We start from the raw sequence: 24,288 nt of genomic DNA on the forward strand, positions 1-24,288 counted from the left end.
GGACAGCAGCACACCAGGCTTCCCTGTCCTTCACTATCTAGTTCGTCTTCTTTCTGGGCTTGGTATAAACACACTCCCCCCAGAACCTTTGGAGTCTGGCTTCTGTCACTCAATTATGTTTGAGGTTCATCCATTCTGCTTACCATCAGTTCTCATCGCTGGAGAGAATTCCACCAGGTTCTTCATCATCTTCGCGGTTGACGGACATTGGCTAGGGGCACAGTGACTGTGGAAGAGCTTAGGAGGCCATGAGGAGCCCGAGGGGAACAGAGAATGCCCGAGCCCAGATTCATCAGAACTGTGTTCTTTCCCCCCAGAACATTGCTCACGTGTCTCTACAACCAATCCCATCAATCCTTTCCAATCCTATGTGGGGATAAGCTCTCATATTGGTTCTAATTTGTACTTTCCTGATGTTACTGAAGCAAACTTGGGTCCACGAACCCACACTCAGTGAAGCCAATCTACTGACACCAGTTTGTGATGAAGGAAAGAGCAGCGTTTATTGCAGATGCCAAGCAAGGAGTCCAGACAGCCAGTGCTCAAAACACTCCAACTCTCCGATGACCTTCAAAGAAAAATTTTTTAGAGACAGGGTGAGGGAGGGGGTCATGAAGTGTGTGATCAGCTCATGGACATTCTTCTGAATGGTGGGTGGTGAAGTAACTGGGAATCAACATCATCAACCTTCTGGTTCCAGTTGATCTGGGGTCTACGTGCTCATGGGCAACATACAGTTAACTTCTTCCACTTACTGGGGGTTTCAGTATCTGCAAAACAGCTCAGAGGACATGGCTCAGAATATTATCCATAGCCCTTGGGGAGACTCTAAATGCCCTTGATTTTGTTTAATGGCTAAACTATTATATTATTTTGTCTTGCTTGACTGTTGTCCTTTGTTTCTGAATTTTCTCATTTCTCCAGTTAAATTTATTCTTTGGAACTCAGGGAAGACCTAGGAGGCTAAAGGTTTTCTACAGACAAGAAAGAGGTGGGTGGAAGACACTGGGTGGGGGCTGGGGCACCCTGCTTGGTTACACTAAGGACAAGATGAAAATGGTGTGTTTGTTTACTCTCTTGAAGGGAAATCCTATCCCTCTCACTCGCTTTCTTCCTGTAAAATTTGACTTGACCAGCCTGCTACTAGCTTTCTTATTACAGATGAAGTTCCATGGACTTGCTCAAAAATATTTGCTAATCTTCATAAACACAGAATAATGTAAGACAGAGATGAGTGTCCCCTCGCCCCACAGCAGTTATGAGAGATCTTGCTGTGTCATAGAAGTAGTTCAAAGCACCAGTTCAATGACTCTGGACATAAGATGGAATCTTATATTCACAGAGTGTCAGTGTTGATTTCGGGGCTGTTGGACTCTTGTGTGAACGCTGGTAGCTACTACCAAGCAGAATAGGGTAATATTGGGAGTAGCTGGAGTCAGCTGCCTGGGTTCCAATCCCATCTCCACCACCTGCTGGATTATAACTCTTGGCAAGTTACTTGCTTCCCTGGTAGCTCAGCTGGTAAAGAACCCGCCTGCAATGCAGGAGATTTCTGGGTCCTAAGATCCGCTGGAGAAGGGTCCCCTCTGTGCTTCAGTCCTATCTTGTAAAATGGAGACAGTAATAGAACTTCCTCACAGGTGGTTGTGAGGCTTAAATGCCTTTGTTTATATTTATAGCTACATGTATTATGAAGAGTGCCTGACCCAGTGTAAGCAGTATACATGTGTTTGCTGTTATCTATTACTAGAAATCTGTCTCTGAAAACAGAGCATTAAACATTGTCATGAAAATGTTGTGTAAGACCCATACACCGATGTCTAAGAGAAGATATGTGTGTGTGTTTGACTCTTTGCAGCCCCTTGGACTGTAGCCTGACAGGCTCCTCTGTCTGTGGAATTTTCCAGGCAAGAATACTGGAGCAGGTTGCCATTTCCTACTCCGGGATATCCTCCTGACCCAGGGATCGAACCGAGTCTCTTGTGTCTCCTACATTGGCAAGCAGATTCTTTACCACTAGAACCACCTGGGAAGCCCCAAGAGAGGGTCAGTGAAAGTTGCTCAGTTGTGTCTGACTCTTTGCGACCCCGTGGACTATACAGTCCATGGAATTCTCCAGGCCAGAATACTGGAGTGGGTAGCCTTTCCCTTCTCCAGGGGATCTTCCCAACCCAGGGGTCAAACCCAGGTCTCCTGCATTGTAGGTGGGTTCTTTACTGTCTGAGCCACCAGGGAAGCCCCAGAGAAGGTAAAGGAGACCTAAATACATAGAGAGAGGTACCATGTTTGTGGATGAGAGGGTTCACTATTGTTCACTAGTGTCAACCCTATAGGTTCCATGCAATCCCAATCCTGCCCCCTTGTGGTAGCTTTGCAATGTGTGGGCTTGGCCAGGCCAAATCACATTTCCCAGAGTTCCATTCCCAGTAGTTTTGGACCAGGCCCTGAGAGGACTATCCTGGCTGATTTCGAGGGAGGACGTGAAGTAGCACCTCTTCTAGGTGCTCACGTGTTGATGAGCTGACCAGACTCAGCACCCTGGTGTGAAGCAGTAACTGTGCCTGCAGCTGCCAGGACTTTCCCACATCCCCCTGGTGGCATCTTTATCTTGCTGAAGAAGGGCCCCAGCAGGTCACCCAGACCACTAAAGTCAGAGGCAAGAATGATTGTAGGGGTTTCTGTTCACCCTCATGTGCTCCACGGCTCATACCGAGGGTCCCAGCTTGTTCTCATTCACCCACACCTAACATCCATCTTCCCTTGCCAGCTGCTTTCTTGCAGACTTCAGCATCAGACATGAAGACAGCATCTTACAAAGACTATTTAACCAGCCCCCACAATTCCAGAAAGTGGGAGTTCTGTAGGAAACCCTTATATGTGCCATGTGATCCAGGAGTCCCACCTCTGGGTATACATTGGAAGGAAATGAAATCAGTGTGTCAGAGAGATAGCTTTGTGAGGCATTCCATGTTTACTGCACCATTGCCAAGACAAGGAAACAACCAAAGTCCCCATCAATGGGTGAGTGGATAAGGAGATACTGCAAACACACACACACATATCGTGAGATATTATTCAGTCATAAAAAGAAGAAAATCCTGCCATTTGTGACAATGTGGGTGAAACTGGATGACATTATACTACATGAAATAAGCCAGAGAAAGACAAAACAAAGTATGTTATCATCTATATGTGAAACTTTTTAAAAGTCAGACTCATAGAGACAGACAGTATAATGGTGGTTGCCAGGGGAGGTGGAGGAAATGGGGAGATGCTGGTCATCGGGTACAAATTTTCAGTTATGAGTAAGTTCTGAGGATCTAATATACAGAATGGTGACTATAGTTAATAATCCTGTATTGGAAACTTGTAATTTGCTAGAAGTAGATCTTAAGAGTTCTCACCATACAAAAGGTGACTCTGGATGTGTTAACTTGAATGTGGTCATCATTTCACAACAAATATGTGTATCAAATCATCATGCTGTATATTCTAAATACATACAATTGTATTTGTCAATTATACCTCAATAAAGCTGGAAAAAAAGAGAAGCCCTTATATGAAATATATATATCACAGATGTTCTGACTCTTGGTTGAAACTTGACTAGTGAATGCATCCCTGAAATGTTACCCCCCTCCATCAACTATCCAAGAACATTAGTAAAATTTGAATGCTCGTTCTATTTTGTGTGAGATGTATTTGCTTCTTGAGGGATGTGATGAAGGCTGAGCCCTGAGTGTCCCTGGTACTAATGGACAGTTGGATATTGATTTCCAGTGGGTTCAAGCTAGGGCATCAGGATCTGAATTGGATCTCTGCTTTCACCTAAACCAGCACCTTGCTAAATAATTCATGTGTTAAAGACATATTTAGAACTCATCGATCATTTAAAACAATAAAGAGCAAATTTGTGGAATATAATTGAACAGTACTTAAGATAAAATTTATCTCATAATATGCATGTATTAAAAAAGAAAAAAATTGATTTTTGAAGCTTAAGTGATCAGTTCAAGAAAAGGAATAGCAAAAGGGTTAACATCAAAACCTAGTACACTGAAGCAGACAAAGCTGAAAAATCTCTTCAAAAAAGAGAGAAAGCAAAAATAAACTACATTATGAGTAAAATGGAGTCATAGTTATAGACACCATAAAAAGTCTCTGTACCTTTTATAGAAGTATAAAAAGTCAGAAGAGAATACTATGAATACACATCAATAGATCTGAAAAATGAGGCAGAATGAACAACTTTCTAGAAAAAAAAGATAGAAATTATGCCAAAAGAAAAAGAACACATGAGTTAACCCTAAACCATTTAAAGAAATGCAATTATTAGTTAAAAAGGTCACAAAAGCAATCATATCATGTTACCAGCCCAGAAAGTTTTATGCTGAGTTCAATCAACCCTGTAAATATCAGAACTAAATTTTCTTAAGAAGTAAGAAAAAAAAGTTAAACCTCCCCCAATTAATTTTGAGCAGTTACAATAATCTTGATTTTAAAACTGAGGAAGAAGAATGTGAGAAAGAAAAGCCATAACCATATTTATTTAGAAACATAGATGTGAAAAGTCATAATTAAATTGTTAACAAATATTCACGCCAAGGAAGACTTAAAGAATATAGGACTTATGGACTTCCCTGGTGGCTCAGTGGTTAAGAATCTGCCTGACAATGGAGGGGACACAGATTCGATCTCTGATCCGGAAAGATACCACATGCCTCAGAGCAACTAAGCCCACATGCCACAACTCTTGATTGAGCCTGTGCTCTCAAGTCTGGGAGTTGCAATACTGAGCCCACATGCTGCAACTGCTGAAGCCTGCGTGCCTTAGAGCCTGTGCTCTGCAACCAGAGAAACCACCACAATGAGAAGCCCTTGCAATGCAGTGGGAAAGTAGCCCCTACCCCCTACCACTAGAAAAAAGCCCGTGCATCAGTGAAGAACCAGCACAGCCCCAAATAAAGAATACAGGATGTGTAATATTTATTTCCCTATCTTAGAAGAATTTTCTTGGGACTTCTCTGGCAGTCCAGTGGTTAAAACTCTGAGCTTCCATTGCGTGGGGCACAGGTTTGATCCCTGGTTAGGGAATTAAGATCCTGCACGCCATGCAGCATGGCCAGGAAATGAAAAGTTTTTTCTAATTATTAGGTATCTGCCTTATATCATACACATGCATGGAAAAACTGATACATTTGAAAACATTAAAAATTAAAACATCTACCTATGGAAAGACTTCGTGAACTAAGAGCCTAGTCACAGATTGGAAGAGAGTATCTGCAATGTGTATAACTGACAAAGGATTACTATGCAGAATATGAAAAAATTCTTATAATGCAATAAGGAAAGACAAACTTCCTACTAGAAAACAGACAAAGAATGCAGCCAACAATTCTAGAAAGGGGCAGAAAATTATGAAAAGATGCTTGGCCTCCCTAGAAATCTGGAAAATATAAAATAAAACCTCAGTGAGATAGCTTTTCACATTCCATCAGGTTAGGGAAATGAGAGGTCTCATAACACCAGTATTGGTGAAAATACGGGGAATTGAAAGGTTGTTGCCGACCCACAAAAAGACACCGGGATTCTTGGCCTCTGGAAGAGAAGAATTCAATCTGGGGCCAGAGACGAGGCTCAGAGCTTTTGTGCAATAGAGTTTTATCAAAGTATGAAAGGGATAGAGAAAGCTTCTGACATAGACATCAGAAGGTGGCAGAAAGAGTACCTCCTTGCTAATGTTAGCAATAGAGGTATATACCTTCTAATTAGTTGTTACGATGAATCAAAAGAATGTCTCAAGTTTGTGAAAATTTTACCAGACCTACTCCCACAATTTACATTTAGGATAACAAGATTAGAATTTAACAATAGAAAGATCCTCCAGACCCACTCCCATAGTCTACATTCTAAAATATCAGGATTAGTCAGAAGGTTTTCAGGAAGGAGAAACTGTCCTCCATTGTTGTTGTATAATCCCTAGTACAGAGTTTAAACTGAGTTGTGTAATTGACTAAGACTAAGGAATGTAGAGGAAAAAAAATGTTTGTCCTTTTCTCCTCCTTGAGAATTCCAGACCCTCTATCTCCACTTCAAGAGCTCCAGACCCCTTTCTCCTCCCTGGGGACCTTGGATTTCTTATCAATCTGCCTAGGAATTGCCTCTCTCAGAATGGTAACATTTTTTTGTTTCTCCTGGAGGTGTCTGCTGGCATGAGACACCTGCTGGGAAGGCAGGTGCACCACAGTTTCAGCTCTGGGTGTAAAGCAGCAACTAGCGTATTATTACAGCATTATTGTCCAGGAGGCAACCAAAGCAATCCTGTGGATCACAGGCTGGTCTGGGCTAAAAGTCTGTGTCACTTGTGCACAGTGAACATCTGTGTGCAAATTAGTTTATTGAAACCCTGTTTTGGAGTCCAAACTCATACTGCTCTCCACGATACATGCCGATAAATTGAGAGAAGAGGTGTCAGGGCAAGGAATAGTGACTGTATTAGGAAAGCCAGCAGACCAAGAACATGGTGGACTAGTGTCCCAAAGAACCACCTTATCCGAGTTAGAATTCAGGCTTCTTTAATCCTAAAAGGGGAGGGGGTGTTGCTGGTTGCTGTGGAAGTCCTTTGTTCTTCCAGCTGTCCAGGTAAATCTGGTCACCATGTTCCTGTAAAGCTCCAATAAGACAACTGTTTCTTTCTGTTCTGCAACTTTTAATCTCTATGTGAATGGGAAAGTGCCTTTAAAGGTCAGAGGCTGGCTGGAGAACCGTCTGTCACATCTATTCCTGGCTCTAGGCAGCATTCTGATATGTGCGTGTGTGCGTGCATGCGTGTGTGTGTGTGTTTGAAGTAATCTTTATTGATTGATTTTCCCTTTTTTTAGTTTTGGCTGTGCTGCAAGGCATGTGAAGATCTTAGATTCCTGATCACAGATTGAACCCTACCACGGTGGTGAAAGTGTCAAATCCTAACCACGAGACCACCAGGGAACTCCTTAATTTTCCCCTTTTTAAAAGTGCCCATAAACTGTTATTTACAAAAAATCATGTGGTTAGCCTGGGGCCAGTGTCTACCATCCCTGCTTTAGAGTGGGACCCAGAACCTGAATCCATGGGAAATTCCAAGCAACACTGTTTTATAAGGCTGCAGAGCCAGTGCGACCGGGCACAGGCCACAGAGCACAACGGTTAGAGCTAACGGAACAGATTCAACATGGAGTCAGATTTGTTTTCTCTGTTACAGCCTGAACCCCAGGCAGGCTGGAACTTGAAGGTGGGAGTGATTTTGGATGCCGTCAGGAGCAAATGGCAGCAACCAGCAACTGGAAGCAAGATCTTCGTTTCCCAGACCAGGAGTCCTAACCCCTGGACCACAGGAGTCAGCAGGTAAGGCTAAGGTTCCTAGTCTTGCCTGCCTAGTCAAGAATGAATTCAGGCAAGGAGGCAGGTAAAGAGTAAAGTAAAAAGTTTATTGAGAAGAAAAAGTACATTCAGAAAGGCACAGGGGAGAGCTCAGAGAGAGAGAAAGTCGTACCTTTGGGAAGTTTAAATCCCTTATGATAAATCCTTCATAAAAGGGCTGTTTTCTGGGTATGTCTTCCCTCAAGCCAATCACCTTCCTTTGTCCTCCCTGGTTAATTTATCTCGGGACCCTCCCCTAGGGTGTGCACACCCACCCTAGCCAAGTTGGATCTTGAAGTGAAGGCTTCTGGGAGGAGCAAGACTCATTATGGCCTGGAATTATCCTCTGACTTTTGATTCCAAGGCTTCCCCGGTGGCCCTGGGTCAGGAAGATCTCCCGGCGAAGGAAATGGCAACCCACTCCAGTATTCCTGTCTGCAGAATTCCATGGACAGAGGAGCCTGGCAGGCTACAGTCCATGGGGTCGCTAAGAGTCAGGCACAACTGAGCGACTAATACTTTTCTACTTTCTTTCTTGGAGACTACTTTCTACTTTCTACTTTCTTTTCTAAGGAGACTTTCTGCGCATGTGTCTGGTTTCCTCTGTCAGACAGGGTTTTTTCCTTTCACTGTCCTTGCCATGATTAATCCCTTGAGGTAAGAGACAGACTGTCTATTGACCCTGTAAATTCCTTAACTGGAGGCCACCTATCTCTTATCTCAGGAAATGCAAGCAGAAGGGTGGCTTATTGTAAATTTCCAACCTGGAGCCCACCTGTCTCCTATCTCATAAGGGCCACACTCCCTCATGGCGTCCATTCATTCAACAGGCGGGTGTAGAGCTGGGCGCAGATTTGGGCTGGGTGAGGGGGTAGGGTGGAGAGGGCTCCAGCCTGCCCTCCCCCAGTGGGAACGGGCCGCGGTCTGCTCTCTTCAGCCGGGGTCTGGCCCATCCCCCTCTCGGGCATCTTTACTTTCTCTTTCCCTTTGCAGGAACATCAGGTCCTACCCCACGGAGGGCCCTGGCCCTGGCAGAGGCTGAGCTCAGCCAAGAGGGAGGGCCCAGGGGAAGGTGGGTCTGAGCCTGAGGAAGAAAAGCACCCCGGGGCCCTCCCACCCGGGGCCCTCCTCCCACCCCCGGTGCCAAAGCAGGAAGGAGGGCGGGCTTCCGCAGAGCCGGTCTGGGAGGTCACTCACAGATAAGGGGTTTTTCTACCCGAGAGTCCTGAGAGAGGAACTGGAGCCCCCGCACTCAAGACAAAGGCCAGGGCTGCAACCAGCCTACCGAGGCTACAGCCAGATGTCCTGGACCAGGTACCGCTGCCTGCCCGCTCTGTCCACTGGGTCCCCTCTCCCGAGGTCTCTAGGGCTGTGTCTCATCCCTCAGCCCCCTTCTCCCTGAAGTCTCTGCAGCCCCAGCCCCCGTTCTTTCCCCCCTCTGGCATCTTTTCTGAAAGGACCCTCTCCCACCTGGAGTCTTTGCCCTGTTCCAGGGAGGGGGGCGCCCACTCTTGCTTCTAAACTGGCCCCTCCCACACCTCCATGCCTTTCTGAGGGTCCTCTGGCCCAGCTGTCAGTCTGAAAGGCTGTCGGGCCAGTCCCCTCCCTGCCTGTGCTGGGCTGCACCCTCTATGAACACTTAGAATTTGGCCAAAGGATGGCTGAAGCAGCTGATGGATTTTGTTTACAGCACTCCGACCCATTTTCTCTACTATTTAGACCACTGTAAGCACAGTGTGAGAATACTTCTCTGAGGCAAGTAGAGAAATCCCCTCTTCCAAGGATACCTCAGCTCTGAGCAGAAAAATAAATGGTTTTATTTACAACCTTTGCTTTAAATAAAACCATTAAATGGTTTACAACCTGGCCACACCCTAGGTGACCACGCTTCACATTTATAACTGTACCACAAGCCTAGAATCGAGGAAACATCAGGGGAAATTCTCCTATTTTAAAAGTGAGTAGGAAAGAAAGCCACATCCAAGACTTCACACGGCTGCAAGGTCACAGAATGGCACAGCTGGAAATGGCCTGGTCTGGTCGGGGGTGCCCCGGCTCTATCACTTACTGCTGTGTGACTTGGGTGGGCCACTTGCCCACTATGTGTCCCTGCTTCCTCCTCTATAAAATGGGCTTGGCTCCCGGGGGATTTGGGGGAGGTGTCAATGAATTCAAATACAGAAAGCACTTGAAACAGTAGCCTGAGCCGGGGAATTTAGGTGTTAACTTCACATTAAAAAACTAAAACAACTATTGATACTATGTATAAAATAGATAACTCATGAGAACCTACTATATAGCTCAGGGAACTCTACTCAGTGCTCTGTGATGACCTAAATGGGGAGGAAATCCAAAAAAGAGGGGATACACGTATGTGTATAGCTGATTCACTTTGCTGGACTGTAGAAAGTAACACAAAGTTATAAAATAGCTTTACTCCAATAAAAATTAATACAAACAAACAAACGCACAAGTGAAAAGTCAGGAATGAATGGAACTGAAATGTCAAAGGCTATTATTTTGTAGTGGAGAGGTTTTTATTACTCTTTTATGTTTTACTAATAGTAGACAGGAAAACCAGAGTGGGGATTGGGGTGCCATAGGAAGGAGCAGAGCCTGGGCCCCAGGGGGAGATGTCACCCGCCCTGCTGACCCAGCACTGTCTCCTCTTCCCCAATCTTCCTTCCTGCCTGCAAAGGCAGCAGAAAATTCCCAAGGCCCAGGAGGGTTGCTGGGAAGCAGAGCACCAAGAGCGGTGGAGACACCAGCGGGAGGAATGCCGGGTGGTGGGGGGGGCGCTCTCTGCATTTTCTCTTTTCTCTCTTTGCTCCAGGGACCACGTGGTGAAGTTAAATCCTGAAACCTTCTACTTTCAGTTTCACAACCTACTCTATGCCAACGGGCGGAAATGCTCCTACATCTGCTACCAGGTGGAAATAAGGAGACACCGCTCACGTGCCTCCTTCTACTGGGGGGTCTTTCATAACCAGGTACAGGCCCCAGGAAACTCTCATCACATTTATTTGGTGCCTTAGAATTGCAGTGCGGGCAGCACAGATTCAGGTGCCACCGGCATTGTGTCCCACCAAGGGGGAAAAAATCCCGGGAGCTGGGAGGGGATCGGCAAAGTTTTAAGGTCCAAAACAACTGACAAGGTTTTAGGATGCTTGCACAAGTCGTTTTCCCAAAGTTATGACTGGGAGATATAATTACAACTGCCATTCATTGGTTTTCAGACTGTGTTATGTCAGATACTAGGAAAATTCCTTTTGCAATGCGTCCAGTTTTTATCAAAAATGCAGTTATAGGGACTTCCCTGGCGGTCCAGTGGTTAAGACTCAGTGCTCCCAGTTCAGGGGGGCATGGAAAACTAAGATCCCACAAGCAGCTTGGTGGGGTCTAGATGAATAAAAGGATGCAGATATAGCGGTGATGGGGCTTCCTGGATGGCTCAAGCAGTAAAGAATCTGCCTGCAATGCAGAAGACGCAGGACACACAGGTTCTTTCCCTGGGTCGGGAAGATCACCTGGAGAAGGAAATGGGCACCCACTCCAGTATTCTTGCCTGGAAAATTCCATGGACAGAGGAGCCTGGTGGGCTACAGTCCTTGGGATCGCAAAGAGTCAGACACAACTGAGTGCACAAGAACACACACGTAGCCGTGATAGTGTCCGATGTCCTTGCCCAGGGTCATAGTTCAAATCTAGTTCCTGTTTCAAAAATGGGAAGAAATTTAGCCCCCAAATGGTGTCCCTCTGTCACAGGTATTACAAAGGTTCACATAAGCCAGTTGATAATGTGGGAAAGATTGTAATCAGTCCTACACCATTTGGGGGCTCTCAGGGAATTCTGTGTCTTCCCATACATTTTCCTAAGTCCTTGGCCTGTGAAGTCTCTACTTGACCCTCCTGGAACCTCATACAATATGGCAGTTGACATCCCACCAGGCTTTGTTTAGAGAGTCTGCTGGTAGTGGGTCTCTGAGTTGTCATCAAGCTTGGCCTTTAGCTTTGGAGGAAAGCACATGGGCTTCCCTGGTGGCTCGGTGGTAAAGAATCCGCCTACCAGTGGAGGAGATGCAAGAGACATGGGTTCCATCCCTGAGTCAGGAAGATCCCCCGGAGAAGGGAATGGCAACCCACTCCAGTATTCTTGCCTGGGAAATCCCGTGGACAGAGGAGCCTGGTAGGCTACAGTCCATGGAGTCACAAAAGAGTCGGACACGACTTAGTGACTTAACAACAATGACATGTTTAGGAAGTCTGGTCTGTTATGTTCCAGTGCTGATCAGACCCTAGTAACTGCTCTGCTGGTTGGGTCCTCGCCTGTTACACACCTTCCTCTTCTGTGCCTAGGGCTTGGGATCCCACAGGGGAGACCCACAACCTTCATCCTGCCTGCCCCCCCAACTGGCTCTGAGCGCATGGCCAGATCTCCTGGATGACCACTGCAGCATCAGCAGTGCCTAATAAGTCCACTGCCCTGCAGCTCCTGTGTCATCCTCTCACCACTCCTGCAAAATATCCCCCACCTGCCTGCAGCCTTCTCAGAACCTACTTGGGGAAGGCAGCTGTCATGGGCTGGGTGGGGTGGGAGTGTGCGCTGTAGCAATATTACCCCATCAAAATACAATCTGAGTCACTTGTGTCATCTGACTTTTTCTACTACCCAGTATTCAAAAAGTTAAGAGAAACTGATGAAAGTAATATTGATAAGGTATTGGGCAATGCAGTCATCCCTCTATATGGAGGAGTAGGTTGGTTCCATGACCCCCGCTAACACCAAAATCTGCAGATGCTGAATTCCTTATGTAAGATGGCATAGCATTTGCATATAACCTATCCACACTCTCCCATATACTTTAGATCATCTCTAGCTTACTTGTGATAGCTGATACAATGTAAACGCTACATAAAACACAATGTAGATGTAGGTGAAAGAGGAGAGTGAAAAAGCTAGCTTAAAACTCAACTTTCAAAAAACTAAGATCATGGCATCCAGTCCCATCACTTGATGGCAAATAGATGGGGAGAAAGTGGAAACAGTGACAGGTTTTATTTTCCTGGGCTTCCAAACCAGTGTGGATGGTGAGTGCAGCCAGGAAATTAAAAGATACTTGCTGCTTGGAAGAAAGCATATGACAAACCTAGACAGTGTATTAAAAAGCAGACAACACTTTGCTAACAAAGGTCCGTATAGTCAAAGCTATTTTTCCAGTAGTCATGTATGGATGTGAGAGCTGGACTATAAAGAAGGCTGAGCACCAAAGAATTGATGCTTTCGAATTGTGCTGGAGAAGACTCTTGAGAGTCCCTTGGACAGCAAGGAGATCCAACCAGTCAATCCCAAAGGAAATCAAGCCTGAACAATCTTTGGAAGGACTGAGGCTGATGCTGAAGCTCCAATACTTTGGCCATCTGATGCAGAGAGCCAACTCACTGGAAAAGACCCTGATGCTGAGAAGGGTTGAGGGCAGGAGGAGAAGGGGACAACAGAGGATGAGATGGTTGGATGGCATCATCAACACAATGGACATGAGTCTGAACAAACTCTGGGAGATGGTGAAGGACAGGGAAGCCTGGAGTGCTGTAGTCCATGGGGTCATAAAGAGTCAGATACAACTTAGCGAATGAACAAGATGTTATGTAAATTGTTGCCAGCCGGGCAAATTCAAGTTTTGCCTTTTGAAACTTTCTGGAATTTCCTTTCTCTGAATAATTTCGATAGGTGGTTGGTTGAATCCACAGATGAGCAGCCCTCAGATAGAGAATTAACTGTATATCTAAGCTATATACTTATATGTATTTTCTAATGCATAAGTAATATAAAACTTTATGAGATAGTTTGCATTCTTTTTTGGTTCATACTAAGTCACTGAAATGAACTGTGTTTTTTATTTTTAATATTTATTTATTTGGCTGCTCCAGGCCTTAGTTGTGGCACGTTCTTTTTAGTTGCAGCATACGGGATCTGTTTTAGTTGCGGCCTGTGGGGTCTAGTTCCCTGACCAGAGATCAAACCCTGGACCCCTGCATTGAGAGCATGGAGTCTTAGCCACTGGACCACCAGGGAAGTCCCTGAATTGTATATTTTCACACCTGCCGCACATCTCCCTTCACTCGAGCCACACGTCAGGTGCTCTGTAGAGGTGTGTGACTGGTGGCTTCCCCGAGGTGCAGGGCAGCTCTGTGAGCCTCCCAGCAGACAGCACCCAGGGAACCAGCCTGGACCCCAGAGGGCCTGGCCCAAAGCCAGCACTCAGGATACTTGTAGAATGAATGCTTAAGAGTATGGATGCTGGAATGAATGGATGAGTGGATGACCGTGGGAAAGGACAACTAAGGCAGAAAAGAAGGGAGGGGATGGATGGAAAGAAGGGATAACTAGTAAGCCACCTGCCTCTGGGACACCAGCCCCTGACCCCTCCTCCCCCAGCCACCCGCCCCGGCCACATGGCCCGCTCTGCCGCCAAGAACGCCCCCATCTTTCCTCCTCCATCTCTCCCAGACCTATCCTTGGACTCGCCTCCACACTGAACTCCGCTTCCTGTCTTGGTTCTGCAATGAGAAGCTGCGCCCTGACGAGCGTTACCACATCACCTGGTTCATGTCGTGGAGCCCCTGCGTGGAGTGCGCGGAGCAGGTGGCTGACTTCCTGGAGAGGAACCCGAATGTGACGCTGAGCATCTTTGCCGCCCGCCTCTACCACTTCCAGAACATGGCGTACAGGCAGGGGCTGCTTGGGCTGAGCCACCAGGGAGCCCGTGTGGACATTATGTCCTTCCAAGGTGAGAGCAGAGGGGGTTTGGGGGCTGGGCGGGGGGAGTGTGGGGGGGCACCTAGAATACCCCCTGAGGAAGGGGGGAGTGGGAGGGGAGCCTGGGGAGCGGGGAGGAGGGCCCAGGGCACAGGGAGAGGCTCAGCAGAGGACAGGCCCAGCTCTGACAGCTCTGCTTTCCCCTTTATCTCAGAATTCAAATACTGTTGGAAAAAGTTCGTAAACAGTCAGAAGAGGTACTTCAAGCCTTGGAAGAAACTGGACAGAAATTATTATCTGCTGGTTGCAGAGCTTGAGGACATTCTCGGGTGAGGGCTTCCTTAGCCTCCCCCTACCCCGACCCGCGGCCTCCCCCTCACCTCCGCCCACCGTCACCTCCCTTCTCAGCCTCCTCTTTTCCCCTGGCCCTGCCGGGCCCCTGCCCTTGAACCGTCCTGCTTCTCCTCGGTTCCTCTCTCCTTTCTTCCCCCAGCGTCTCCCTCTCTCTCAGCAAGGGGGCCCCCGCCTCCTCCCATCGCGCGCGCTGACCCAACCTTGTTACTGAACTGAACATAAGTGGGCATGAACATGTATACGTGTGAAAATGAGATTTGAAAGAACAACCCCGAAGACTGACTTGACTAATCAGAGAACAAGGATTCCTGATGGGAGTGACTGTATTCGTTCGCTGCTGCTGCTGCTGCTAAGTCACTTTAGTCGTGTCCGACTCTGTGCAACCCCATAGACGGCAGCCCACCAGGCTCCCCCGTCCCTGGGATTCTCCAGGCAAGAACACTGGAGTGGGTTGCCATTTCCTTCTCCAATGCATGACAGTGAAAAGTGAAAGTGAAGTCTCTCAGTCGTGTCCAACTCTTAGCGACCCCATGGACTGCAGCCTATCAGGCTCTTCCGTCCATGGGATTTTCCAGGCAAGAGTACTGGAGTGGGTTGCCAGTGCCTTCACTAAGGTGTCAGCAACAAAACTCCGCAGACTGGGTGACTTAACAAGAGGCATTTATTTTTCTTGCTGTCATGGAGGCTAGAAGTCCAAGACCAAGGTGATGGCAGGCTGGGTTTTCCTGCGGCCTCTCTCCTTGGCTGCAGGCGGCTGCCTTCTCGTTGTGTCCTCAGATGGTCTTTCCTCTGTGTGTGACCCATGGGGAGCCCCTGGTGTCCCTCTGTGTGTCCAGCCTCCTCTTCTTATAAGGACGTCGGGGCTTCCCATGTTGCGCTAGTGGTAAAGAACACACCTGCAAATGCAGGAGACGTTAGAGATGCAGGTTCAATCCCTGGGTCAGGAAGATCCCCTGGAGAAGGGCATAGCAACCCATTCCAGTATTCTTGCCTAAAGAATCCTACAGCCAGAGAAGCCTGGCGGGCTACAGACCATATGGTTGTCAACAGTTGGACATGACTGAAGTAACTTAGCACGCATAAAGACATCAGTCAGATTGGATTAAGAGTCACCCTAAGACAGTGGTCCCCAACCTTTTTGGCACCAGGAACCAGTTTCATGGAAGACGATGTTTTCCATGGACCGCAGGGTTGAGAAGAGGATGATCTGGGGATGATTCTCATAAAGAACATGCAACCTAGGTCCCTTGATTTCACAGTTCACAGTAGGGTTTGCACTCCTGTATGTGAGAGCTAAGTTGCTTCAGTTATTTCCAACTCTTTGCCACCCCATGGACTGTAGCCCACCGGGCTCCTCTGTCCATGGGATTCTCCAGGCAAAAATACTGGAGTGGATTGCCAATCCCTCCTGCAGGAGATCTTCCCAAGCCAGGGATTGAACCCGAGTCTCTTCTGGCTCCTGCATTGGCAGGCGGGTTCTTTACCACTAATGCCACCTGGGAAGTCCTATTTGTGCTTCTATGAGATCTAATGCCACCCCTGACCTGATAGGAGGTGGAGCTCAGGCAGTAATGTGAGCGATGGGAAGCGGCTGTAAATACAGATAAAGCTTTGCTTGCTTGCCCACCACTTACCTCCTGCTGTGCAGCCCGGTTGCTAACAGACCACAGACAGATACCAGTCCATGACCCGGAGGTTGGGGACCCCCACCTTAAGAGCTTGTTCTTAATTCAATCACTGCCTTCAAGGTCCTATCTCAGTTAGGGTCATGTTCTGAAGAAGTGGAGGTGGGGACTTCAGAATATGGATCTAGGGCTCACAGTTCAGCCCCTACAATGACCAAGGGCATCTTTGAGCTGAGCGGGCACAGTGATGGCAGGATCCTGGTCCTGTGTGTCTCTCTCCAGGTTATGCCCCCACCCCTAGACCCTGACTCGTCTGCTTCCATTCTAGACCTTGGTGCCCCCACAACCCCACCCTCACCCCACCTTCCCTCTGACATCATCACAGCCAAACCTCACTCTGCTCATTCCTGGCCCCATTCCCACGGTGCTGCCATCGATGAAGCTCTGAGGATGGTGATGGAGAGTGAGCGGGGGAGGGGGGGAAGTTAATGGTTAAGTTTACATTTAAATAAGCCTTTAGGATTGGGCACGTGAGGATTGAGATGATCAAATTGAGATGATCAGAGATTTTCCTAAAAGCATAACAGAAAGCGGAAGGGCCGCCAGGAGTCAGGTCAGAGATCACAGCTCAGCTGCTCAAGGTAGATCAGAACGCGAGTGTCTGGCCCTGTGATTGCGGAGCCAGCGGCCACGTAAACGCACTGAGGAGCAGGAACTCGGTGGAGATTCCAGAAAGGGTGGCGGGAACTGTGGCGAGGGGTAGAGGGAATAAGCTCCTGATAAGCTGGGATTCTGGGCCGCCAGAGGCACAGAAGGAACAGCAAGGGGGAAGCCGTCAGTTTGGAATCTGTCATAAAGTCCTCGTGGAGAAGGTCAAGGGTCCCACTCCTCTTGGCATCTGGCTGTGAATTGTCAGTGGCAGCAGACGCTTGTCTGTTTGCTCTCCCCTCCTGTTTGCACTGCTGCCTGGGGGTCCTGAGCAGAGTCCCAGGGGTCCCTGGCTGCTTCAGCTCATCTGCCTCGATGCTCTCCCTGTCGGTGTTTCCTTCAAGGAGGGAGGCCCAGACAGACACACCTGTGGATGACACACTTCCTGATTGTCTCCAGCATAAAAGGGCCACAGTGGCCTGCTCAAAATGTCCCTCTCCCAGCACGCCTGCATCTTGGCCCATCTCAGGCAGCTCACGGGGATCTCGAGGGCCAGGGCTGGAGGATTGCTGTCACTAGGAAAGGCCAGCAAAGGGTTTCAGCCTTCTTGTCCATCCTTCCTGCTTCTCAGGCCAGGGGTGACTTAGCTCTCTGAGTCTGACCAACACTTCAGTGTGCAGATCTGATCCGTCTTCCCAGAAGGACCCAGATCATTCTAGAATTTTCCATTGGCTGTGAACCTGGGCATTAGGACAAAGGGAGGTAAAGGGGACACCATTCTTATAGATCCTCTAACTTCCTGCCCAAACTCTTGTTACCCCCAAGGCCACACCAGGGCCTGTGGGGCAGAAGGGGGTGTGTGCAGAGTCCGAGAGCAGTGAGATAACAAGCTGGGAAAAGCTGACTTAGGAGTCGCATCTGTGTGCAGTCTGGACTGGAGGTGGCCGTTACTGCTCTAAGACCTCCTCCCTAGGTTTCCCCTTTCCCCAGAGCTACTTTTTCATCTGAAGGTCTTGACATGACAAGGTAAACAGGCAGCTTACCTCTTCTTTTGTACCCACCCTCCGCCCACTCCTTTTCGTGGAACAATGGGGAAGCAGGGGGAGGGAACCGGGCCAGGCTGCCTGGACAGCTTTTCAGTTCTTCCGTTTATTTGCTGCGTGACCTCAAGAGAGTGTCTTAGCCTCTCTGTGCTAGGACCTCATCTAAAATGTTTCCGGATAACGAACCTCCCTGCTCGATGCTGTTGGGGTGCTGGGGTGACTGATGGTACACAGATCTGCCCAACACAGGGCTGGAGATGAAGATCTGGAGTGCTGACCCCCAGCTCTCCTTTTCCATCCTGCCCAGAGTCTTGCCAGGGTACTGAATGACAACTAAGTGCCAAGCCATGGTGGGGTGGAGAGAGCACCAGCCTGGCCCTCCCCCAGTGGGAGCAGCCTCTGTCCTGCTCTCTACAGCCAGGGTCTGGCCCATCCCCCTCGCTGGCATCTTTACTTTCTCTTTCCCCTTTGCAGTAATGTCGGTCCTCCCCCTCTGTCAGAGGCTAAGCTCTGCCAAGAGGGAGGGCCCCAGAGAAGATGGGTCTGAGTCGGAGGAAGCAAAGCACCCCGGGGCCCTCCCACCCCTGTGCCAAAACAGGAAGGGTGCGGGGCCTTGGCTGAGACGGCTGGGAGGTTGCTTTCAGATCAGAGGCTGTCCTAAAAGCAAGGGTCCTGGGAGAGGCAGAGTGTCTATGACAGAGCGCTGGGCTGGGTCAGGCCTTCCTGGGCAAGGAGATTGCATTTGGACTCCCAGGACCAGGTAAGTCAAGAGCCCGGGAGGATGGAGGAGGATGGAGGAAAAGAAAACCACCCTAGGACCTCCCGCCTCGGCCTCCCCAGGCCAGAAGGGCATCTGCCACTCAGAAAGCTGTGGGGGAACATTCTCCCATAAGGGACTCTCCCAAGGCCAAGGGCAGCCTGCTGAGAGGGAGGTGAAGCCAGAGAACCCAGTGCCAGGGCAAGCCGAGACGAGTCTGCCAAGGGAGCTGGAGCCAGGCTGCAGGGACCAGGTACTGATGCCAGTTCTCTCATTCTCAGGCCCTGCCACCGTCCACTCCCAGCCCTGGGTTCTCTCTCTGGCTCCTTCCCTGCAGGGCTACACTTCTGTTCCTCCTCTTGCCTCAGGCCTCCCAGCCCCGCCTCTGCCACAGACTGAGGCACCCTAGGATTGAAGGCACACAGAAAGAATCCCTCAATCCCTTTCTGTGCACCCTCAATCCTGGACTTTAGGTTCAAGGATGATTGAAACAATGTCTGGAGTCAGCTACAAAAGCATTTTTGTAAAATTTTATTTTAAAGGCACAATTTTGCAAAAGAATACTCTCATTTCTGCTCTGTGGAGGGAAAACTCTCCAAGATAAGAAGATAACTCATTTCCCGTGAAGACACTACCAAGTGTGAAAAATTCAATTGGTCTTTGAATACTTCTTAAAGGCTGTTTCTGTCACACCTACAGTTTTAGCTATTCAAGGTCAAGGTGCAACACATGTGCTATGAAGATAAGTCCTCTTGCTTGAAATGTGAAGGGTCTCAGCCTTGAGTTGTCTGGGTGTCCCCAGGACTGGGGAGTTTCCCAGAACATGGGGACTTCAGGGCAGACAGGGCGGCGGTTGTCTTAGATGTGCTGCAAATGGGATTTCCCTTCTGATCTGGCTGCCAGTTCCCCTCACCGGGAGTATGAACTTCAGGGGAGGTCAATGGCCGGTAACGAAAGGTCACAGTCCAGAGATGGTCTCTTTAGCAGTTGTTCTCCAAATCCATCTAAAGTTTTACTGATTAACATGAGGGATGTTAGGGTTCCATTGATGAGATAGGTTTCCACTGGTGAAATCTGTGGCTTTGCTAATTAGCATAACAGATACCAGAAATGGTTTTCATTGGTGGAACTGGTGATATTTCAGTGAGTCAGCTGGAAATATGGCGAAGCTTTTCCGGCCTTGTAGGAACAGTGTTGTAACCCAGGGTCCAGGCCATGAGGGCATCCTTGGTTTGGTTCCTGTGTCCAGATGTCAGTTCTGATGCCCTGAGGTCACTTTTGTCTGACGCGATGATAGGCCAAGTGACATTACCTTGGGTGGAGGGTCCAGAAGGACGGTGGTCTAGGGCCGTCAAGCCTCCCAGTTTTGTTCAGACTGGCATCTGCTTGGCCTTGAGTGTCCATGTGCAGTGGGGCTCCAGCCAGAGCGTGCCTTCGTGCACCTCCCTGGGGTCTGGCAGGAAGGCTCCTGGTTGTATCCACCTGCTTCAATCTGTGCAGAGCCAGCAGCATTTATGGAAAAGAAATGGGATTTATTGAAATCCCATGGACAGAGGAGCCTGGCAGGCTACAGTCCACGGGGTCACAAAGAGTCAGACATGACTTAGTGACTAAACAACTACGAAGCCCTGGGGTTATCTGGTCTACAACCCATCTCCTCTGGACTCAGGGGCCCTAATTGGATTCTGATCAAGATACAGATGCTTGAGGAGTGTGGAATTAATGGATGAGTGAAGGAGTGAAGGAATACTTAATGAAGGAAAGAAGGAGCTTCTTTCCTTGTGCTATAGGCAAGCTCACATACTAGAACCTGGTGGTTCTGCATTCCCACATGGGCTGGGCCACTTTGCAATGTATTACAAGAAAGAAAGCAAGATACAAAACGAAATACTTTGCAGAATACAAGCATAATGGGCAGGGGGAAGAAAAAGCTAAGTGAGTGCTTCCACCAAAAGTGTCTGTTGCAACCCACCCTTGGTGACAGCAGTTTTTCCTGGTCATGTGCCTCTGTGCTCTTTCTACAGACAAAAGTGTGATACACACACCTCAGCCAGGAGCACAGAGAGTTAAAGGAAAAACACCAGCTTCCATCCCCCCCACTCCCCAGAGAGAAGGGGTTCTGACATTAGACACAGGATTGAGGTGCTTGTGGGACCTACACAGAGGGGTCTGGGGCTCGGGACAAAGATGTGAGAGCAGAGGAAGGACATGCTGTGTTCAGTTCTCGGGGCGCCCCCGCCCCACCTCGGCCCAGGCATCCTGCCTGCAATGTCCTCTAGCGTGGGCTGGAGTTGGTGGGGTCTCTTTCAGGCCAGAGGTGGGAGGTGGTCTCTGAGGTGGGAGAACTCACAGTCTTCCGTCTCCCTCCCCCGTCCCCCTGGTCAAACAAGAAGGAAGAGACCCTCCCGTACCTCCCCTTAAGGGTCCAGGAGAGCCCAAGGAATTGGGTTCAGAATGTAACAGAGTCTAGGGTGACACCAGAGAAAGAACACTCTCTGCATCTTGGATTTTCTCCTTCCTTGTTGCACAGAAACACGATGAATCTGCTGGGAGAAACTCTGTTCAAGCAGCAGTTTGGCAACCAGCCCCGGGTCCCGGCACCTTACTACCGGAGGAAGACCTACCTGTGCTACCAGCTGAAGCAGCTTGACGACTTGCTGCTTGACAGAGGCTGCTTCCGAAACAAGGTGCCAGATGGGTCCTCTGGGTGCAGGGCAGGCAGGGGCTAACCCCATCCATGCAGGGGAAATCCCAAGGCTTAGTAGAGTCTGAGTTAACCCAGCTTCCTGGGAACTCTCCACCTTCTTCCCCATCCCCAGGCCGCCACAGAAGCCCTTCCCTCCGGCGCAGTCTTCCTGCTCCTCCTTGAGAAGTTCATTTTTCTCATCCGCCAGGTCTCAGCTCAGTCATCACTCTGGGAAGCCAAGCGCTCTTCCAAGGACTGAGCACCTAACCTCACCCGCAAGATGTCCATCACATTTTCGCCTTTCTGCTCATCTTTCTACCTGTCTGTTCTTCCTCTTTCCCTTCCTGACCTGCTCCTTGGTACCCTCAGGTTCAAACATCTCCAGACAACCTCCTGATTGTGTCCAAACACCAGGTCACACTCTACCTGGTGGCTCAGTGGTAAAGAATCTGCCTGCCAATACGGGAGACACGGGTTCAATCCCTGGGTCAGTGAGATCCCCTGGAGAAGAGAATGGCAACCCACTCCAGTATCCTTGCCTGGGAAATCCCATGGAGAGAGGCGACTGGTGGGCTACAGTCCATGGGGTTGCAAAGAGTTAGACATGACTTAGTGACTAAATAACTATGAAGCCCTGGGGGTATCTGGTCTACAATCCATCTCCTCTGGTCACAAGGACCCTGATCAGATTCCGATCAAGATACAGATGTGTGGAATTAATGGATGAGTGAGTGAGTGAAGGAATACATAATGAACGAAAGGAGGTTCTTTCCTTGCACTATAGGCAAGCTCACATACTGGAAAGTTCACAGGATAGAGCCCCTAATCCTTAACTTCACCCTCCATGTGTGACCTCTGGCCTCTGCCTTCTAACCAGCCCTTCCTGCTCTCTGTCTGGAACCCTCTCCAGAAGCAGCAGCATGCAGAAATTCGCTTTATTAACAAGATCAACTCACTGCATCTGTGCCAGAACCAGAGATACAGAATCATCTGCTATATCACATGGAGCCCTTGCCCGAACTGTGCCAGTAAGCTGGTCAGTTTCATCACCAGTAATGCCCACCTGAGCCTGCAGATCTTTGCCTCCCGCCTGTACTTCCACTGGATCAAGGTGTATCAGAGGGGGCTGCAGTGGCTGCAGGCAGCTGGGATCTCAGTGACTGTCATGACCCACACAGGTAGGAAGAGAGACAGAGCTGTCGGTGGCCCGGAGGGTCTGCCAGTTCCAAGAGCAAAAGCCACTGAGTGGGAGAGGTGGAAGAGGGGAGGCTGGGCAGGAAGGATGGAGACCCAGCTGGGACGCAAGGTGTGATACCACCTGGAATGGGAAATTCTGGGGAGAGGAAGAGAAAGAAGGGGGAAGGAAGGAGGGAACCTGGGTTGCTTGCTGCTCCCCCACCCTCAGAGCCTGACTCCGTTTCTCTCTCGCATCTCAAGAGTTTGAAGACTGCTGGGAACAGTTTGTGGACAACCAATCGAGGCCCTTCCAGCCCTGGGAGAAGCTGGAGCAATACAGTGAGAGCATAACACGAAGGCTCGAGAGGATCCTGATGGTGAGAAGCTGGCCCCGAGGCAGGTCCCTGGCCTCTCCCCCACTCCCTTCCCAGCTTCAGCCTCCCCACTTCTGTCATCTGTCCTCTCCTTGCTGTCTCCCACCCCCTACTCCTTTCTCTTTTCTCATGACACCTCCTTTTGGCCCCCTCTCCCAGGCATTTGCAGTTCCTTCCGTGTCTCTCTTGATAGATTCTGTTTTGTTTGTTTGCGTCAGGTCTTCTTTGTGGCTTCCCTGGTGGCTCAGATGGTAAAGAATCTGCCTACAGTGCAGGAGATCTGGATTTGATCCCTGGTTCAGGAAGATCCCCTGGAGAAGGGAATGGCTAGCCACTCCCATGTTCTTGCCTGGAGAAGTCCATGGACAGAGGAACCTGGCAGGCTACTATGGACTACAGTCCACGGGGCCACAAAGAGTCGGACATGACAGAGTGACTGACTCTTCTTTGTGGCACGCAGTCTCTTAGATGCCCTGCAACATGTGGGATCTTAGTTCCTCTACCAGGGTTCGAACTTGAGTCCCCTACATGGGAAGGCAGACTCTTTACCACTGGACCACCAGGGAAGTCCCTTAATAAATTCTTGTTAGCCCTCTGATTCTCTCCAGGCCTCCATGGCCCACCTTGACTCAGTTCTTTTCCTTTGCATTTCCAGTCCCTGCATTTTCCGTATCACCCCTCCTCCCCTACCTCCCTCACAGTTTCCTGCCCATAAAAGCTTTCTCATTCCTCTCTCAATAGGCCCCAACTTAGAAAAGATCTTCAGAGGCTTGAGCATCAGACTCTCATCCCCTTTGTCATTAAGAAGTGACTCAAGATGACAGTTCCTGGGGCATCTCAATGCTGATTCTCAGGATCGAGTAACAAGCTCCACGGGCATGCCTGCCCCTCGCCCAAGTCCAGAGACCTTTCTTCTGTTTTCTAAGCGGGAAAATACTTTTTTAATTGAAAAACAAATAAAGACAATTTGAAAGTCTGTAAAATTTGGGTTACTTTCTAAAAGGGTTGGGTTAGGATTAGACTTTCCTTCATAAAAAGATTAGTACAAAGAACTTAAGTGCTACAGCACTAAGGAAAAATTTGCTTTAGAATTCCTAGCAGAGTCTGGAATAGTGGGATCATTTTGCAATTCAGTTATTCTCTATTAGTTCTCTGTATCCAACATTTGTCTAAATAAATAAGATAAGGACTTCACTGGTGGTCCAGTGGCTAAGACTCCTTGCTCCCAATGCAAGGGGCCGGGGTTTGAGCCCTGGTCAGGGGACGATGAGATCCTACATGTCACAACCAAAGATCCTGCAAGCTGAAACCAAAAGACCCCACATGTTACAACTATGACCTGGCACAGCCAAGTAAAATAATAAATACAATATTTTTAATAAGTAAATAAGTAAAGTAAAACTTTATCGTGTGAAGTTGACCACAGACTTTGTTGGGGAAAGAACACACTTGAAACTGTGTTTTCCAGTG

The 24,288-nt window shown here is 48.7% G+C and overlaps 2 protein-coding genes across 5 annotated transcripts in view; both read left to right on the plus strand.

The window, feature by feature from the left end:
* The window catches only part of LOC145545734 (DNA dC->dU-editing enzyme APOBEC-3F-like), a 30,013-nt gene extending 15,525 nt beyond the window's left edge, over positions 1-14,488 (plus strand). Inside the window, exons 4-7 of the mRNA XM_081590531.1 lie at positions 8,465-8,712; positions 10,232-10,388; positions 13,907-14,186; positions 14,370-14,488. Of these exons, the coding sequence (XP_081446657.1) occupies positions 8,465-8,712; positions 10,232-10,388; positions 13,907-14,186; positions 14,370-14,488 (804 nt within the window). The remainder of the gene's footprint in view (positions 1-8,464; positions 8,713-10,231; positions 10,389-13,906; positions 14,187-14,369) is intronic.
* Positions 14,489-18,444: 3,956 nt separating this feature from the next.
* On the plus strand, positions 18,445-23,801 carry LOC145545508 (DNA dC->dU-editing enzyme APOBEC-3H-like). 4 transcript variants are annotated; one of them, XM_081590169.1, is made up of 5 exons: positions 18,445-18,835; positions 21,113-21,269; positions 22,146-22,446; positions 22,706-22,821; positions 23,560-23,801. In XM_081590169.1, exons 2-5 carry the CDS (start codon positions 21,120-21,122, stop codon positions 23,569-23,571), a joined length of 579 nt encoding a protein of 192 aa, XP_081446295.1. In that variant the 5' UTR covers positions 18,445-18,835; positions 21,113-21,119; the 3' UTR covers positions 23,572-23,801. The 4 variants fall into 4 exon arrangements, with proteins under 4 accessions (XP_081446295.1, XP_081446296.1, XP_081446294.1 ...); XM_081590170.1 differs by having other exon boundaries at positions 22,179-22,446; XM_081590168.1 differs by having other exon boundaries at positions 18,445-18,585.
* Positions 23,802-24,288: the final 487 nt, after the last annotated feature.

Source organism: Giraffa tippelskirchi, chromosome 4 (genome assembly GCF_054371585.1).
Source record: "Giraffa tippelskirchi isolate mGirTip1 chromosome 4, T2T-mGirTip1v1.2.pri, whole genome shotgun sequence".
Taxonomy (NCBI): domain Eukaryota; kingdom Metazoa; phylum Chordata; class Mammalia; order Artiodactyla; family Giraffidae; genus Giraffa; species Giraffa tippelskirchi.